At 50.9% G+C, this 15,754-nt stretch overlaps 1 protein-coding gene across 9 annotated transcripts; it reads left to right on the top strand.

Annotated features, from left to right (window-relative positions):
• Window positions 1-986: 986 nt before the first annotated feature.
• Window positions 987-14,424, top strand: LOC121590225 (broad-complex core protein isoforms 1/2/3/4/5). Of its 9 annotated transcripts, none has more exons than XM_041909702.1 (6): window positions 987-1,197; window positions 4,068-4,262; window positions 11,518-11,744; window positions 11,812-12,129; window positions 12,203-13,593; window positions 13,684-14,424. In XM_041909702.1, the coding sequence occupies exons 3-6, from the start codon at window positions 11,571-11,573 to the stop codon at window positions 14,282-14,284; spliced, it is 2,484 nt and encodes an 827-aa protein (XP_041765636.1). In that variant the 5' UTR covers window positions 987-1,197; window positions 4,068-4,262; window positions 11,518-11,570; the 3' UTR covers window positions 14,285-14,424. The 9 variants fall into 9 exon arrangements, with proteins under 9 accessions (XP_041765636.1, XP_041765638.1, XP_041765641.1 ...); XM_041909704.1 differs by having other exon boundaries at window positions 987-1,209; XM_041909701.1 differs by lacking the exon at window positions 987-1,197 and adding an exon at window positions 2,766-3,018.
• The last annotated feature ends 1,330 nt before the right edge of the window (window positions 14,425-15,754 follow it).

Here is a 15,754-nt window from a genome sequence, read left to right as displayed (position 1 = left end):
ATTTTCCTTTGATTTTCATTTTGATGTCGACTCATCTCTGTGAGGAGTTTATTTAGTCGAACGTCACACACTGACACATCGACAACTGGATCGTCGATCGCTTAGATATCTCCGTTCTTTTGTTGTGGTTACTAGATGTCATTTTTTTAAGATATCAGGAATTGATTCGTTCCCAAATAAATTTACAATGAAGAATAGAGATCATTATTGTATACTAAAATAACTGCTATTCTTATCCATATTCCAGTAGAAGGCATATATTGTGTCTATGAGCAAATAATTGAAAATCAAACAATTTGCGATTTTCTTCTTGTAATTCTACATCCAATCAACAAAATAGTTTCCACATTACCCTTTACAACGTCTTTATGGCCTTTCAGTGAATTATTGATTATCCATAGCAGGGTAGCCAGTTCTACGTATGGAGACACGGACCATTCGGGTCTTGAACTTACGATGGGCATGTTTTTTTAAGTCGTACGAGTTGACGACTTTACCACCAGACTGGCCTCATTCTATTTGTACTTCCAGCCAATAAAATAGTTTCGATATTACGCCTTTTCAATAGTCCTTAATCAGGGTTATGACAAGTAAAGTGCCGTTGCCGCATGAGATTAACTTATCCCTGGAACACTATGAATCTTACCGGTACGATCACGATCGCTACAAATACTTGACCAAACATGTTGACGAACACGATCGTCACTACGCAGCAAGCCAACATTAAACTGCATCGTAGCTACTACACACCGCATCGTACTATAGTGCCGATCGGTAATGTTGTGGATCGTTTCCGAGCGATCGCGTCTACGCTCACGACCACCAAAACGCTCCGCTCTCGGGGGCACTCTGGCAGAAAATCCCTTGCGCGGAAAGAACAAGAAAAAAAAACACCGACGGTCACGACACGGTTCTCACCGGGAAATGTTTTTCCCGGTAAACGAGCATCGCAGCTCCGTCCCGTCCGAAGATCGGCAGTCGATCGGCAAGTGTGAGTTGGGCACGACGAGCTCTCGCCTCTCGTGCTAACACGGGGCCACAAGCGCCATACACATCCGTCAGCGCAGCGCACTACCAGACGGGTCAATCGCAAAAATCTACTTCCAAAAATCGAACGAACGAAAAGAAAAGACCGAAAAGACAGCGCTCGACGGGCGACAGCGCTGGGGCATTCAGCGTTTGTGTAGCCACCATTAGGTAGTTAGTTTGGTGTGTGTGTATGTGTGTGTGTTCGTTTTTTCGCAACCCGTTCCCGTTGATCCAGGACACACAAGACACACGCGCGTTCCGTAACCATGTGCAGTAGTTCCATTTCCTTAACGACGTGGCTAGGCGTGAGCCGAGTGTGAGTGAATGTGTCTATTTTCCCCGCACGATGGTGAAAGTGCGTCAAATTTGCACATGCGATGCGATTAAAATCGATGTTTCTGTGTGTATGTGTGTGTGTGAAGGTAGAACAATTACACAGGGTGGTGATGAGATTCGAAAAAGGAAGAAAGGAAAATGCACTACATCTTCCCTCACTCATACGCATACACCGATGCGCATTCTTACTGGTTCCCCGGTTTCCCGGAATAGCAAAAAAGCACACACATGCAATGGGAGAAAGAGAGAGAGAGAGAGGGAGAGTGGAGTAAAGCGAGGAAAACAATCACATCGATCGTCACTCGGTCGGTGTCAATCTCATCTCTTGTTTCGAGTTTTTTTCGGTGTCCGGTTGAGAGTTTTTTTTTTGTTCTGACGATGACGGTAAAGTCGTACACACACACACACACTCACACACTTTTCCTTTGGGATCCAACAACAACAACAGCAAAAAACACACACCCCACACAATTGGAGCCGATCGCGATCAGCGCACAGATCACATTTGGAGCTGATTGTAGTTGTAAGTTGTGAAAAAAAAATGAAAATCCCGGACACGACCGGGCACGATGGTGCGTGTGCGTAATGCAGTAAGCTCACACCGTCCCGTACCGTCCCAAGAAGGAAATTATCCACATAACTTGCTTACTCTCCTTCTCCCCCCCCCTGCCTCCTACTCCCCCACTCAGTTCACGGGGCCCTACGTGTGTGTGTGTGTGTGCGTCGATGGACATGGCAGATTGATGGACGTGCCCGTGTGGAGTGTCTCAAAAACCCCTGGCTGGATGTGGTTGCGGCTGCCGCTCGGTCGGGCAATTTTGGTGCGCAAAAGGTGCGAATGGAGACGCTTGGTTGTCACGCCGGAGACCAAGGGCCAGGAGCTCGCCCCTCCCCCCACCCTCCCGCCATCCTCCGGCGGCACCGCGAGCTGCCGCAAGACCTGTTGGCGCAGTCCACACTGCCCGCAGCAGGAGTGCGCGGACTCGCCGCTGTCACTACTGCGCGGCGCGTTGCGCATTGTTGTAGTTGTAGTTTTCTCCAGGGCTGGCCGGCAGCAGCAGCAGCGACGGCGGCGGCAGCGGCCCGCACCGACGGGTTGCCACTAAAAATAGTACAATTCGGCCTGGATTTTTGGGGGAAAAAAGATGTCGTCGCAACCGCCGCCGCCGTCGCTGCGAGCGCAACGTTTGGGTCTCCCTGCCGGGCCGTCTGTCGCCCTCGTCGGGGCGGGATCGTCCACACTGCGCCAAATGGAAAACGCGCTGGCACAGCCGGAGCACAGCACACGGAGGGCCGCCGACGACGGCGACGTTTGGCGTTCGCTTCTTCGTTCTATTTATTGCTGCGCTGCGGTCCGGACACGCGCTCGCTGCCGCGCCAGTCCATCCAAGCCAACATTGGCGAGCGTGCGGCTGCTTCGCTCCAACCCACTCTCACTCTCTCGCTGTGTCTCGCTCTCTCTCTCTCTCGCTCTCTCTTAGATAGGTGTTCTTGTCCCCCTTTTGCCCACACACACACACACATGCACTGCTAGCCCGCAGCGATCGTTCGTCCACGGGAGGGAGGGCCATTTCATTCGCGGTCCGCCGATCGTTTGCGCTGAACGGTGTGTGCTGTCGTGCTCAGCCTCGACCAGCAGCAGTAGTAGTGATAGTAGGTTCGATTGGTTCGAGAATTGGCGCGGGGTGCGGGTCTGCCTCTGCTCACATAATCCTTTGGGGGGGGGGCGGCTTCGGTTTGTGCGCAACAACAGGGTCATTGAATCGGAATGGGCTCCACGCAGGAACTAGGTGGCAGATGAGCAGCAGTTGCAGTGTCCCGGGGCTTTTGTATTTTATACGTTCCTTGCGTTTGGTGTGTGTGTGTGTGGCCCAGGCTTACCAGTGCGTTCTGTGTTCCCCCGAACGACCGATGGAAGCGCCTGGTCGTTCACGATCAGTGCGCACATCACCTTTGCTCCACCATCAAGAAAGTCAACGGTCGATCGGTCGCGGTAACGATCACGATGCGAGCAAGCGATAAGAAAGCAATCAAACACCACTCTCCACTCTGTGTGCCTGTGTTTGTTTGTTTTCTCTTTTTTTTTTTAAAGCAACTATCGATATAGGGGGTAATCCGAGGACCTTTTGCTGGCACGGATCACCACCAAAAAAAAAGCGAAAAAAAAGCAAAGCCACCGCAGCATGTGATATAAGTGCGCACTCTTCGCAGGGGATTGCAAGAGGGAACTGACGGAGGGGGCGGGGGGGGGGGGGGGTTGGAAGTGATCGTGTCGTGTGTTGATAGTCGCGGCCGGCCTGTCCACAGTGAAGCACCAACAACAACGAAAAACCCCATTCAGGCGCGCGAGTGATGTACGATCGCTTCTGGGTGCGCACGCACGAAGTACGGCGCGTGGTGTGCTGAAGTGGTAGCGAATATAAAAATAAACCCGCAACATGTGCCACCCCGCGCGGGTCCACGCTGTGAAGCGACCGTCGCCACCGTCTGGAACGTCCGCTGGAACACGTGTTCCATGCACCTTTTGAGTTGCGCGGATCATCCCGGCGTGTTATAAAGCGTGATCTCTCGCGTGTGTGTGTGCAAAACCTGGACACCCTGGACTGTATGGATCGTGTGTTGTGGAGCATTGTTTTAGTTCGTTGTGAATAGTGTTTCTTTACAAATTTGTCCTTTTTTTTTTGGTTTTCGTTTTCATCCAGTCGACCCCGAACCGAATGTGCGTGAGACAGGAAGTTTTACAGGATTGGTAGCACACACACACACAGGATTGGTGTGTTCAGTGTTCCGTAGTGTACATGCAGCCGCACGCGGTGTGCGCGAAATAGTGGCGCACACATCGCAAAACACATCAACCGCGTACAACAACGGGGTCAGAAGCTGAAAGGAAATCGAATGTAAGTTTGGAATCGTCGTTCGCCAGCGCACGAATCACAATGACGCGCCCAAAACAAGCCCAAATCAATGGTTGGCTTCTCCCAGCCCAAGCGTATTGCCGTGAGTTGGCCAATTTCGTACCAATCCATTTAGTGGACATAAACGTCCCGCCCTGGAGCAGGCAAGCTTGCAACGATAATTTCATGGACACCTTGGAAGATTGTCCTGACTCACTGCAAGACACTACACTACAGTGTACGCTCATCACTCGGTGTGAGGATCACCAGCTACTGTCGCGTGGGGGGGTATAATTGAAGGAATTTTTCTTTTCGCGTTACGTTGCCCGACTTCCTTCTTTCCGTCAACCCCTTCTCCCCTTCCTCCCTCTCAGCACACACACACACACACACTTGCTGCTGTGACCATTTTCCATCCCCTCCCATCAACCAACCACCCTGTTTTGGTTTTGAGCAGGCTGCTGCTGCTGCTTTTGGGCTGATTCAATTACGACGGCAAGAAGAGACGTAGGGGGTTAAAAATAAACTTAATTCTACTTTATCCATTTGCGCGCACTAAAGAGCGCGAACAAAAAGAAGAAGAAGAAGAAGAAGAAGAAACACACACATACGAATCAGCATCAACAACAGCAACATGACAAATAAATCACACACTCGTGTGTTGTCCGTCGACGTCGTCTTCGTTGCCGTTTGCCGTGCTATGAAAAACCAGCCGATTGCCCGCTGCTTGGCTCGTGGAGGCCAAAAGTAGTGAATAGGAGGCTGCAGTAGTGGGTTTGGCGCGATCGCGCCTTTACCGACGGCAGTGGTCCATATACTGTGTGTGTGTATGTGTGTTTTCGAAAGGACACTCACCGAGCGCACGATGCTCTCCGTTTCACTCCCCTGCCTATGGCTTTGCCTTGCTGCTAGGAGTCATTTTATGATTTTACTACAATACAACAAAACGATGCAGATAGGGATTTTTTTTTTGCACATTTCCTTACCATCGTCGCTAAGTTCTCACTGTCCCTTAAAATGTATGCCCCATATCGAGAAATGCATTGCAAAACATCCTGCAATCAGTGCCCTTTTTCCTACTCGCCGGCCCCAATGGATGATCGGCGATCGACAAAACGACATACCAACCAACACATTTTTCACGCGAGTTCGTGCGTGATTGATCGCTTGCCGAGGGTGATGTGACATAATCCACCACCAGCACAGCAGCCAGCACAGCACAACACGCCTGTGTTCACCGATCGCTCCAACGTGGCGTACAGAAGTGCGTTTTTTTTCATGGTGTTATATGGCCAAAAAACACACACACACACAAACAGACACTCGTGCACAGCCACGATCAGCAACCGAGTGTGTCGAAGAATCGAAATTAGGAACGCTTCACGCCAAGCCAGCCAGGCCAGCCTTCAGGACAGGCAAAATAGATAGCAATCTAATCACGGATAGCGAGAGAGCGAGAGAGCGAGAGACAGTCAAACACACACACACACACTCGAGCCACTCAAGTCAGTCGGGCCAAAGACACTGCGAGATATCTGCGTGATACACGGTGGTGATCGAACGGTGACGCGAATAATGGCTGCCTGAAGATGGGGCAGAGCGGAGTGGAGGGAGGAGAGGTCCTAAAAATACACTGGACTATCGTAGTAGGATCTTCCCAGCTTCTTCGCAGCTGGTACCACAACACACAGGAGCATCGGGAGCAAGAATAAAACTCCGCTCACAACACAGAACAGAAAAATGCAACGATACCAAACACCAAAGTCCCGTGTGCGTGTGTGTGTGTGTGTGTGTGTGTGTATTTTTTTCGGGTCAACCCGTAGCAGTAAAATGACTTCCTCATTTGGAGAATCTTAAACGGAGGGAGGAGGGGGGCATTGATGATTCGGGGCACGAGACTCGCTCGACCACCCGGCGCCGGCAGATAGCAGATTTACGTAGCAGATGTCACATATTTAGAACTTGCTGCTCCGTGCTGTCCCAGTTCTGGATCGGAGTATGTCAATCACAAAACCTCTCGGATAATGTGGTGGTGAAGCGTTTTGCTACTATAGCACGATCACCTTTGAGTATCTGCAAAACGATCGGAGGAACTGTGGTTTCGAAGTAGACATTAACTAGAACAATACCAAATTCCAGGTTGGTGATGTTCTATTTTTTTTAGGTATCTTTAAAGTTCTGAAGTAATATGAAGTTCTGAATGTGTTTTATGAGTCTGTAAGTCCAGAGCGACAGAACACCTTAAGAAGGAGGGATGATGTTATCGTTTCTTCGATATATGTGTCCCGGGGTTTCTTAAAGTCTTATCTTACTGTCATTTCCGCCAATTTTTGGCTCTAAGGCACCATTTTATCTGAGGCATCACAGTGATCGTTTTTGACTGTAAGACGATCGTTTTGTTTAAAACGATTTACTTAATTTCAGGAACTGTGTGTTGACGATTCTATAACCAATAAACAGATAAATTTTATTGAAATATTACGTTTGTTATGCAGTTTTGGAAGTCTTCAAAGGAGTCTGCAAGCTTTCTTAATTTCTTAACAACATTGTGAACAAGGCGTTTACAATGGAACAGTACCATACTGTTCTTCTGTTCTGTAAGATGAAACAATAGCAAATAACAAGTAACAATATTCGATCTCAAACAATTGTTCGAATATCGTTATGTTTAATATCTTATTTTTGTTAAAATCAGTTGTAATATTCACTGACTTTCTCATGTTGCATATAATGATTGAAAATAGTTTGTTTTGTATAAATAATAGTGAAAATAGATACTAGTTCCATAAAACTTCTCCAATATGAGAAGAAAGTAATTCTCGACAAATTTTCCAAAGCCGTACATTCTTGCTCACATTTCCGTGGGCAATTGATTAGTAAACCTCTGGGCAAGAAGGGGAATAATACAAATTCTTTATCTTTTTTCGAGTGTTATCGTAATCTAACATTGTTTTGATATTTGATTCTCAACGATGATAATTTGTTGTCTGTAAAAGATGTTTTGATGCTTTCGGATTATTTTTATTGAAATTTTTCCGCCAATTATTCCGCATTTCCAAAATTTATTGAATAATATTTTTCATTACTGTTGTAGCGAAGCAAATAAATCGTAAAAACAATTTAAATATGTGGGAAAGGATCCAAAAATCGTGGAATTAATCTCTAAAAATGTCGCGAAACAAGCGAAATCCTATGGGAAACCCTGTACCCAGATAAATTCATATTTAGAATAATTTCTTGATAAGGATTATCTTCTAATTAAACAACAAAAGCTTAATTTCAAAACAATTTTCGGGAAAAAGAACAAGCCGTGTAAGTTATCCTCAAGTACATACATATCCAAGGCAACAGACTACATCATCAATTCTGTGATCCACTAGAAGATATCTCAAAGCAGCTCAAACCTAGCAAATTTGAGGAAATGACAAACTACAAGACGTGAACAATTTGAACTTGCAGACAAAATTAACAACAAAAAAAACGGAAAAAGCAGACAAATTCACAGACAACGAAAGAGTTATCAAAAAAGATTGATCAGCACTGCGACTCTTGCAACAGATCGAGTAGTGTCCGCGCGGATTGATTACCACAATCACATTCAAACCTTGTAGATACCACCGCTTCCTATCCATAAACTGTAGAGATTCACCCAAGGGCCGCACAGATCATGAGACAGTTTTATAATATTCTTTCTTAAGCTTGTGTACTACATACTAGCACACAAAGAATAAGCACAACGACTTGACTCATCAAGGTTTTGGACACAAATCACAACTAAAGTAGCTCTTCTAATGCAAGCCTTTCTCGTGCAGCTCGTAGAGCTGTTGCAGGGAAAGCATTTTCTTATGTTATTGTTGGACACAAGTGGGTATTGTTTTCCCGTAAGTCGATCACGGATCGCTGGTACACGTATGCGTGACGTACTGACGGTGCTGACTCGGACAAGGACCGTCGACGATCGGACATTCCGCAACAACACAACACAACATACCATACCGTAGCAGTTCGCGCCTCTCGTTGCGTACTTGCATTTGGCAATTGCTCTACGCTTACTCATTAACCCTGCGTCTCCGCTTTCCCCCTTTTCATTCCACCCCATCTCTCCCTCTCTCTCTATATCTCTGTGTATAATTCGCTCACACTCTCACACACACACACCCACCGTCACACAGCTTGTCCTGTTCTCGTTTGATATCGGGTGGAAATTCGTCGCGTTCGGTGACATTCGCTCGTTGAATCCACGGCGTTGAATAGCGCGGAGCAGCGGATGGGTCGGCAACGATCATGGCGACGTCGAATTTCCAACGGTACACGACGCAGCGAGCGGAGTTTCGCGCACACACACAATCTTGCACACAAACTAGGGGGGAAACCAGCAAGGGGGGGGAGGGGGTGGTTGCAGGGGGTGGCTCACAAAAAAGCGATTGCCGCATTATCATCAGCTTTTGTCTTCTGGGAGGATTTATTTTAAGAAATTCTATCAACCAGCAGCGCGCAGTGGGCAAACGGAATACGGGCAAACACACACACACACACACCAGCCAGCCAGTCAGCCAGCCAGCAAGCCAGTCAGCCAGCCAGCCAGTCAGTCAGTCAGCCAGCGGCAACCTTTTCGAGCATCAGCAGCAGGCAGTCGTACCGTAGACGAGCATGGAAAATTTAAAAATACAAATCCCGTGCGCCGTGACAGACTGACAAACTGGCTGGCTGGCTTGGTTTTGGCGTTGGCTTTGGCGTTGGCTGGCTAGGTTGGCTGACAGTTTTCGAGGAGCGAACGGGCGACGGACACACCAGCGCAACCTACCTAAAAGGGTTCCGTGTCTGTATGAGTGAGTGTGCTTGTGTGTTAGTGTCTGTAAGAGTGGCAAACAGGTATGCAGCCATGCATTGTTTCGGTGTGAGTTGTTCCCGGTGTGATTATGCCCCCGGATTTCGCGGTTTCCATCCCGTGTCCCGGTGGTGCTGGTATTTTTGTTCGTTTGGCCAGTTCCCCTCTCTCTCTCTCTTGCTCTCTCCTATCCGCCCCATCTCCTTCCCTCCTTGCTGCCTGTCGAGGACGATCGCGGGAAAATCTAGATCCATCTTCCTCCCTCCCCGAGACGAGATCGAGACGCGCATATCGGTGGAGCAATAAAAACAACAAACCCCATACCCACCCACCCTCCCTCCCCGTGCCCACCACCCCCTCCCAGCGAATGGTTGGAGTGTGGTCGTTTTATCCTTCTCTCTCCCACCGCGGGCAGTGTTTTGTCCAACGGTCGTTTCTTTACCCCGGACCGCGCGCGTGTGTGTGTGTGTAGGTCTGTGTTTTATTTGCCGTTTGTCACGCGCTCGGTCGTTTAAGTGGCGGTGTGACGGTGGCGATCGTAAACGGCGATCGACACACTCGAGGGGATGGTTTTTGTTCCATCCCTCTCAGCAACGGTGTCGTCCATTTTCCATGGCCCGGGTGACGAAAGGAAGGAAATGAGTTTTAAAAAAATGGTTCCCAAACACTCAGAGCTCTTGGTAGAACGTACTACAGTGACATCGGAGGGAGAGGTTCGTCGTCACCAGTCAATGTCCTTACAGTCAAGGTGCAGATGAATCACATGTGTGAAGAACCTTGGTGTACTGATGTTGCGGGAAATTATTCGATTGTTTTTTTTTTTTCGTTAATTTATTCCCACTGCCAAACCCACGTTCCATTAACAACGACGGCCGACGGCAGCAAGTGGCAGTGTCTAATCCGAGCGTCTAACGAACGCCCCAGACGGAATGGCTTGGTGGCTGCGCTTGATGCTGTCAATCATTGGCGCTTCCTTTTGTGCTTTCTTAATGATGACTTGTCCCTCTTATTGCCTATGCTTGCCACCCTTTTGTTTGGGCCGGGTCATGCAGGTGGTTTTTCTCCGCGAAAGCAAACAGGAAGAAGCATGCAAACAGAGATCGCACCAAGATCGAAGTTATGCTGGGAAAAAGAGAGGAGGGGGGAGTTACTAAAACATTACACCGTATTTTGTGTTTTTTAATTATTTTTTTTCGTTCCCCCTTACCCAAATTACTTCCTGCCTCTTTCTTTTGCTCAAAACCAGTGGCTCTAAAAATAATCTTATTGTCTTTTTGTCGGATTTCGTCGTCACCCTGGAAAGGAGAGGAGGGGGTTGCCAAGCGACCCAACCTGGGGGGAATGGCGAGGGGGGGGAGGGGTAGCACATGAGAAGGGAAAAATAGAACAAATTAAAGATCACAACCTCCTAGCGAAGGCGAGCGCCGCGCTTCCGTGTATCTTGCACAACCGATCGCACACACACACATACACACGATCACACCGTCTCTCGCGTCCCAGAAATCCGTATAAATCACCCGCCCGCGTGGAGAAACCTTGCCCCCGCTCCCGGCCCTGTTTTCCATCGTGTGCCACATCTCGCCGTCCAACGAGATGTGTTTTTCCTCTCGAGATGTGTTTTCTAAATGCTCGCTCTCTCTCTCTCTCTCTCTCGTTTGGTGGCGTTATTTTTGTTGCTTGCCCCCCCCCCCTTCCCTTATCTTCGTTCGTCCGTTTTACGTGCCGTCGACCGCTCAAGTCCAAATTTTCCGCCACCCAGAGAGCGAATGGAACTCGTACGATCGTACACACGATCGTTATGAAACTCTCTCTCCCTCTCTCTCGCTCTCTGTTTTCCACGAGCCACTCAGCGATACGGATCGCGAAAATCCCATCCCCCCCCCCCCAAATCGGTAGTTGTGTGTCTGTGTACACCACCGCCACGGCTGTGTCTCAGTGTCAGTTGCCCTGAGCTCCACATTCCACGGCGACGGTGTGCCATCCTCCGGCCGGGGACCTGCTCTTCGAGCTGCGGGGAGAAACATTCCCACGACACACCGGCCCTAACAAGTGGTTGGTGCGTATCGCACACGCAACATGGCAAGGAAATATCCTCCCTATATACACAGACACGCACACACACACACACATAGGAACGATCGTTCACATCGCATCACCCGCCCGGGAAGACAGAGAAGCGGGTGAAACGGAACGAAAAGCTCGTCGCCATGTGCGCGAAAATCGCCAATCGAAGGGCGCCCGACGCCACCAGTGTGTGTGTGTGTGTGATTGTGATTGTGCGTTTGATCGGCGTTTGATCGGCATTGTCGTGTTCGCATTCGTTCGCGTACGGCGATTCGCCACACGTTGGAGCGTTTGGGCGCTGTGTGCATCGCGCAAATGTGCTAAAAGGTTTCGCATTTCTTTCCTTTCTCTCGATGCCGTTTGCAGCGCGTTTCCGTCCGTTCGCTGAAGTGACCTAAAATTGGCCTTTATTTTTAAAAATGGACACCGCAAACACGCACCCACTTGGAGGTCGGCCCGGTAGCTGCACCGGAGGAGGAGGTGTCGGTGGTGGTGGTGGTGGTGGCGGCGGAGGAGGAGGTGGTGGAAGAATGCCAGGAGCAGCGGGCAGTTCAAGTCCGCAGCAGTTCTGCCTTCGATGGCACAATCATCAGGTAAGAGAGACTGACCGCCCAATTCCGGCCCCGCGCCTACTAAACTTGCTGTAACTCATCCTGCTAGGCAAGCCTGCTCAGCTCGCTGCCGCTGCTGCTCGACCAGTCGCACCTCACCGACGTGACGCTGATGGCGGAGGGGCAGAAAATTAAGGCGCACCGCGTCGTCCTGAGCGCCTGCAGCACGTTCTTCTCTGAGCTGTTCCGCACGCTCGACGGCGCCCAGTACCCGGTGGTGGTGCTGCCGGGCGCATCGTACCACGCCGTCGCCGCGCTGATCACGTTCATGTACTCGGGCGAGGTGAACGTGTACGAGGCGCAGATATCCGTCCTGCTGTCGCTCGCCGAAACGCTCGGCATCAAGGGGCTGGCCGACTTTAACAGCGTAAGTATAACACTGTGTCTGTTGTGTGTAACGCCCTGTGTATAACACCGTTGGTTTGCCCTGACGCTTCCAGAACCCGAACAAATCGAGCACACCGTCGACGGAAGCGTCGTCGTCGCGGGACTCCGACGTACCGTCGCCGTACCATTCGATGAAGGTGTCCTCGCCGGTCGACAACTACTTCGCCCGCCCGTACGCGTTCGGTGCGGACCTGTTCGAGATGCGCCACGGGGCACAGGCACTCAATCTGATCACCAACGCGGGCGGCTCGAATGGAGCGGCAGCATCGAACAGTGCCGGCACGGGCAGTGCCCCGCACAGCGAAGGATTCGCCGGCAACAACGCCGCGCACACGATCGCAGCCAATCTTTCCACCAGCAAGTCCGGCGACCTTTACGCGCGGTTCGAAGCGGAACGGAACGAGCAAATGTCGGCGGAAGCACTCTGCAAGCTGAACGAGCTGAACCTGCACGCCGAGAGCGCTCTGCTGAAGGAGAAACAACAGCAGCACCATCTAAACCGGTCAGCCACGCCGGTACGTTTGGCGGCGTACGCGCAGCAGCAGCAGCAGCACGCGAACTCGCCCCACAACACCACCGCTGCCGGTGACGCCCGGTCCGTCGTCGAGTCGGCACTGTTCGGCAGCTTTGGCAACGACAACGGTCGGGATTGCAAACTCTCCGCAAATGGGCCGCTGCTGCTCGGGCTGAAGCTAAAAGAGGAAGACATTTCGGACAGCATGCACCACCATCAGCTCAACCAATCGTACGGTTCCGTCCCGTCCACGCCGACCGCACAGACGCCCGGGCTGGAGGATGCGGGGCGCATTTCCCAGCCGAACGCCGCGACGCGCAAAACGCTGGCCGCCCAGGATACGGCCACGAGCAAGCGCAAAAAGCTGGAACAAATTACGGAAAGCCTGATCGAAACGCTGAAACAGTCCACCGAGTCCGGCAACAAGCTGCCGCTGCACCTGTTCAGCAAACCGCCGACCGTGACGCCGGTCAGCAGCACGCAGAACCCGTACCTGGCGCACCATCACTTCCTCACGAACGAGAGCGCCTCCAAGACGCCGGAAAACTTTAGCCTCGAGTCGGCGCACCCGAACGCCGCCTCGAACGCGAACGCGCTGCGCGCTTCGCCTTCGATCGCGACCGCCACCACGCTCGGCGCGGCCGCGTCACCGACGACGACCGCACCACCCGGCACTGGGTCGCTGCTCGCGCTCACCCCCTCCTCCTCGCCCGCCAGTGCGAACGAAAATCTGATCAAAACGCTTCACATTACCCATCCGGCGCAGGTAGCCGCGTTGCAACAGCAGCAGCAGCAGCAGCAGTCATCACAGCAATCCGCCACGCAGAAGCCTCCCTCGTCGAAGCTGTACGCCACGTGCGTCATTTGCAACAAGCAGCTTAGCAACCAGTACAATCTGCGCGTGCACCTGGAAACGCACCAGAACGTTCGGTAAGTACCAGAGGGGCGGGAGATTGCTTTCTTATTGGAAAGTGTGTTTGTGTCTGTGTGTGTAACTTTGTGGCTTACCCAATTTCGCAGCTACGCTTGCCAGGTGTGCTCGCACGTGTCGCGGAGCAAGGATGCGTTGCGAAAGCACGTCTCCTACCGCCATCCGGGCACGCCGAGCCCGTGCGATCCGGACACGAAGCGGAAGCGCTCGAAGGGCAACGCGTACAGCCAGCTGGCGAAGCAGGACGGGCTGGCGGAGCAACAGGCCGCAGCTATCCTGAACCACCACCAGCAACAGCAGCAGCAGCAGCAGCAGCAACAGCAGCAAGCAAGCAATCTGCTTGCCAACCTAACAGCGCAGGGTCCGCTACCGTCGTTCCTGCAGTCGATTGCCGCGCACAACAAATCGGCCGCCCTGCTGTTCAACCAAACGGTGTCCGTGGCGGCACTAGCGCAGGCGGGGCAGGCCTGCCATCCGGCCACATCCACCACGCCACCCGCGCCAGCCGGTGGGGCCGAACTGGGCACGACGCCGGGCAAGCGGGATGCCTCCACCGGTGCCACGGGTTCGGGCGAGACGGACGGTGTCGAAGACGGACGGCCCAAATCGGCACCCGATGGGAAGGTGGACGATTCGAAACCGGATGACCACCCATCCACGACGACCAAACAATCTGACAAAGACATTTAAAAAAGACCCCGACGCGGTTGTGCCGTACTCAAGTGGGAGGAGAGAGAAAGAGAAAGAGAAATAGAGGAGTCCAACACCGGCTAGACATGGTGCCAGGAAATGAGAAAAAGAGAGAGAGAGAGAAAGAGAGAGAAGATGAAGAAACATGCAGCCACCCTTGCCCGGAAAGGCAAAATGCTGCGGAATTTTACTGAAAAAAGACATTAGGTTTTAACGCTATTTAACTATACATACGCCGTAATGGCGCTAGTGCTAATACGAGATACGAGTTGATGTTGGAGTGCATACGCGCAAGCATACCCCCACCTACCCCTCTCTACAAGCGTGGCATTCGGAAGGCCCCGACACCCTCACCGTCCTTCGTCAGCGCAGCGGTTTTGCGCAAACTTAGGCAAAATGTACGATTTTACATCTCCATCTCCAGCTTGTTTTTCCGTATTGTTTTACAAAGTTTTTCTTAATTTTCGTGTTTCCTTCTTTCGTTTTTTTACGCACAGATTTTTTTCCCCTTTATTTCCCCTCTGTTGTACTTAAACTTGTTCCCTAGCTGTGATAGTAAGACAATATTTTTGTATAGACCTGAAAAAGCTCTTTGCGTAAGACCTTTGTTTCGACCGATCCTACTGCAATCGGCCAGCATAAACGTTGGGAAACGCGTGGTTCAGATAGCGTACAGTTTTTAAGGCTTTCGATTTCGCCCAACTCAGCTGCTGCTGCTACTACTATTTCTCACACTCAGTACACACACACACTGAGGTAACAACAACCTATGTGCCTTACTTCATAGTAGACAACAACAACAACAAAAAACACGCACTATTACATTTAAAAGCTCTGCTACCTCACAAAATAGAGAGAGAGACAGCCGTAGATGAAACATCCAGGACCGAATGTACCACTTCTTCGTCGTGGTTGCCATGGAGCGTTCAAGAAAAGAGAAACGTGTAAGCTGCTGTACTGTACAGTTCAATTGCGCGTCCCATTGTATAGCTGCCGATCGTTAGGACGGACGGATCCTTCTTCGAACACTTAAAAGACATTTAATTACCTACCCAGCGCCTCTCGCACGTTAGTGTTGGACATTTTCGCGAGAGGCCAGTTTTTCTTTCCACCCCGTATGTAGTTTCCCCCGGAATGAGTTGTTTTTGGTGTAGCTATTATTTCAAAAACCTCTACTACCCCAATCACACGGGAGGGGCACGTGGGGCTCCAATAACCCCCACCCCCCTCTCCCCCTCTCCCGCTCCACCATATATTTATATTCGATCTAGTCTTTTTACCCTTTTATGCGCTCTCCCTCCCCCCCCCCCCCCCACTCCTACTGCCCTCGCACATCCAACGCCATAAAAAGCTGGCACACTACAGAGGGTGGAGTGGGGTGGCATGATTCGGTGGCACCGAGGATGGAAACGGGGGTTTGACAAAAAAAAAAAGGACGCAATACAGAAGAAACATAAGAAAAGACAAACC

The sequence above is a fragment of the Anopheles merus genome, chromosome 2R, assembly GCF_017562075.2.
Source record: "Anopheles merus strain MAF chromosome 2R, AmerM5.1, whole genome shotgun sequence".
In the NCBI taxonomy this organism is placed as follows: Eukaryota; Metazoa; Arthropoda; class Insecta; order Diptera; family Culicidae; genus Anopheles; species Anopheles merus.
The sequence above is the reverse complement of the archived record's forward strand: the minus strand, read 5'-3'. Positions and strand labels throughout refer to the sequence as shown.

Excerpts from the sequence above, each read along its gene's own strand:
- LOC121590225 (XM_041909707.1), top strand. The coding sequence starts at position 11,571 with ATGGACACCGCAAACACGCACCCACTTGGAGGTCGGCCCGGTAGCTGC. Across the intron at positions 11,745-11,811 it reads TTCGATGGCACAATCATCAG|GCAAGCCTGCTCAGCTCGCT; the intron begins GTAAGAGAGACT and ends TCATCCTGCTAG. Across the intron at positions 13,594-13,683 it reads GAAACGCACCAGAACGTTCG|CTACGCTTGCCAGGTGTGCT; the intron begins GTAAGTACCAGA and ends CCAATTTCGCAG.